Below are 2,932 nucleotides of genomic sequence, written 5' to 3'. Positions count from 1 at the left end.
ATATTATTAAAACTCACCAGTAATCACAGAAATTTAGCACTTAGATGTAAAAAAGATTTTTCAGAGAGGGGTATTTTATCCCTGACATTGTTTTAGAGTTGCTGGAACATGGTGGTAATAAAAAGGAGACTGATTTTTAGTTGGTTTTGCTTTAAAATTCCCTACAGATCATACCCTCTTATTGCTGGGTCAGGACCTCTTCTGCCATCCCCACCACTGAAATAATGAAAAAAATTTTTAAACATTATATGGGCCAGGCAAAACATACCTCTGACCTCTGGTCTAAGGTTTATATTTGGAGCTTAAACTCCCTCTTCCCACATCAGTAACTTCCCACCTGATTGGGCTGTTTCTGGGCAGGGCAGGTACTCCACTCCCTGAAGTGAACAAGTACAAAGACAGGGCTCAGCTTCCCAGGAAGGTATAGGAGCAGAGGTTTCTTTAATTCAAGTAACTTTTGAGATTGACAGTTCTTAAGGACAGTTTGGATGAAGTGGGTCAAGAGTGGGAAACCTAGCTTCCTCTATCCCCCAAACTATTATACCAGTAATAATAACAATAACAATGGCTATCCTAACACATTCACCTTGGGTCAGCCTTAGGGTGTGGTGAGATTGCACATGCTCATTGAGGAATACATTCTCCCTCATGGGACTCAGAGTTGGAGAGAAGTCAGGCACCCTGTGGCAGAAGGGAATCTGTCATAAGGCCTGGCTTCCTTGCCTTGTGGGTCCTGCCTTATGCCACTTCTGCCTCCCTTGGCATCTCCATGGGCTTACCTACACAGTAGCACAGTAAATTCGGGCCTGCTTCTCTCTGCTCTGGCTGAAGGGGGTACAGGGCCACGGGTGGAGATGGGAGGGGTTGGCCCGAAAGCTTAGGAGCTGCTGGGTAGCGCAGGTGCAGGCACTGGGCGGTGTCTTTGTTCTTTCACCCATTCCTCCCCTCCCCTTTCCTCCCCGGAAACCAGTGACTTTGCCACCACCAGTATTGGGGATGACGAGTGGTGGGGGCCAGGCCCAGGGCGGGTTGGGAGTAAAGGGGGCTCCTGCAGCTGTCAGGCTATAGACAGGCTGACATCTTGGCTTAGGGCTTGGTGCTTGAAGACTTGGTTTCCACATCAGCAGTCATGAGCGGAGGTAACAACTGCACAGATATGTTAGCGGCCGGTAAGCTGGGCGGGGCAGGAGCAGGGGGAGGGGTCACGTGGCTCCATGTCCCACTTGCAGGGATCTGGAGGGTTGGGCAGGGCAGTAACACTCCCATCCTCTCATATCCACAGGAATCCCCCGCTTGACCAAGGCCTGGGGATTGTGGGCCCTCTTAGGGGCTGTGACACTGCTGCTTCTCATCTCACTGGCTGCACACTTGTCCCGATGGACTAGTGACCGGAGCAGGAGCCATCCGGGAAAGTGAGTGGGGGAAAAACAGAGATGGGTTAATTGAGAATTTCTCCTTACCAAGAAGTCCCATTCATCCCCTAAACTTTGTGTTGCAGTTCTGGAGGGTCTGTGGAAGAGGTCCCGCTGTATGGGAACCTGCATTATCTGAAGACAGGTAGGAAGCTGGTAGAGGGGAGGAACACAGAGGCCAGGTCCTGGGTGGACAGGACGAGGGGCGGCAGGAGGTGGAACAAGAAGTGACCAGATTCCTATTATCCCCTGTCCCAGGACGGCTGTCTCAAGAACCAAGGCCAGACCAGCAGGATCCAACGCCTGGAGGCCCTCCCAGGGTGAGTCAGTTGTGCCCAAAGAAGAGGGGAGGGAAGGAAGTGGGGGCTTTTTCAAGGGTCCAGTGAACTTCTAACAGCCTTGCATCTCCAGGCTGCAGAGGAGGTGATGTGCTATACCAGCTTGCAGCTGCGGCCTCCTCAGGGCCGGATCCCGAGCCCTGGAACCCCCATCAAGTACTCAGAGGTAGTGCTGGACTCTGAGCCAAAGCCCCAGGCCTCAGGTCTAGAGCCGGAGCTCTACGCCTCAGTGTGTGCCCAGACCCGCAGAGCCCGCGCTTCCTTCCCAGACCAGGCCTATGCCAACAGCCAGCCTGCACCCAGCTGAGATGGAGGACCTGGCACAGTGGGGCATGCATCACCCCAGCCTCCTCTGTTGCAGGGGTTACTGCTATCCTCTTTGGGTAATGACTGTTTCCCAACAACCCCCAGACCCACACCCATTGCCCAGTCACAGGAGGTGATATTCCCCAAACTTCCTATCTGAGCTATGAGTGAGATATCTCAGGGGACCGATAGGCTCTCTGTTTCTTGAGGATGGAGGAAGCAGAGACAGTGGTCCGTCCCTTCACCACCTCTTTGCTCTATCTATTCCTCTCAGCCCCCAAACTCCCAGGTTCTCACTTCTTCCTCCTTCTGGAGTTTAACCAAATCCTCCCCCCACTACCGCTCTCTTAAGTGTACCCCTGCCATCTCAGTGTCTCCTCAGACACAGGAAGTGGGCAGTGGGGGAAGGGGGAAGAACCTGAGAGGACTTGGTTGGGTGTCTCCCTCCAGAGCCCACAGGCTGGAGGGGTCCTGGAACCTAGCAACCTGAGGAACTCAAGCCTGGCTTCTGACTTGAGAAGCCTAGCAGGAGAATACCAGTCGTCATCCTGCTGCCTCTGTTGTATCCCCCCCTCCCCCCGCAAGTTTTCAAATAAAACTTCTCAAAAAGTGTTTAGATTTTATCTAGCGTACTACAGACCTGCAACGATCCCCACATGATGGGCTTGAGCTTTGCTGTCTGCACAGTGCACTTCCTGGGGGCATCCAGCTGGGGAAGAGGGCCTAAGAGGGACTGCTGTTATCAACACCGCAGGACGGGCGTCAGGGGTGGAGGCCACTCTAGCTGCTGGTGATGCTGCTAGAACACCCCCAGAATTTGTACTCAGAACACCCTACTCCCATCACCTGGGGTCTGCAAACTCACCAGTCCCTTAC

The 2,932-nt window shown here is 53.2% G+C and overlaps 1 protein-coding gene across 2 annotated transcripts; it reads left to right on the top strand.

The window, feature by feature from the left end:
* Positions 1-560: 560 nt before the first annotated feature.
* Positions 561-2,649, top strand: SIT1 (signaling threshold regulating transmembrane adaptor 1). Of its 2 annotated transcripts, none has more exons than XM_019663277.1 (5): positions 561-1,139; positions 1,283-1,412; positions 1,499-1,557; positions 1,671-1,732; positions 1,824-2,649. In XM_019663277.1, exons 1-5 carry the CDS (start codon positions 1,130-1,132, stop codon positions 2,055-2,057), a joined length of 495 nt encoding a protein of 164 aa, XP_019518822.1. In that variant the 5' UTR covers positions 561-1,129; the 3' UTR covers positions 2,058-2,649. The 2 variants fall into 2 exon arrangements, with proteins under 2 accessions (XP_019518822.1, XP_019518821.1); XM_019663276.1 differs by having other exon boundaries at positions 562-1,169.
* The last annotated feature ends 283 nt before the right edge of the window (positions 2,650-2,932 follow it).

Source organism: Hipposideros armiger, unplaced genomic scaffold, assembly GCF_001890085.2.
Source record: "Hipposideros armiger isolate ML-2016 unplaced genomic scaffold, ASM189008v1 scaffold_388, whole genome shotgun sequence".
Lineage (NCBI taxonomy): Eukaryota > Metazoa > Chordata > Mammalia > Chiroptera > Hipposideridae > Hipposideros > Hipposideros armiger.
The sequence above is the reverse complement of the archived record's forward strand: the minus strand, read 5'-3'. Positions and strand labels throughout refer to the sequence as shown.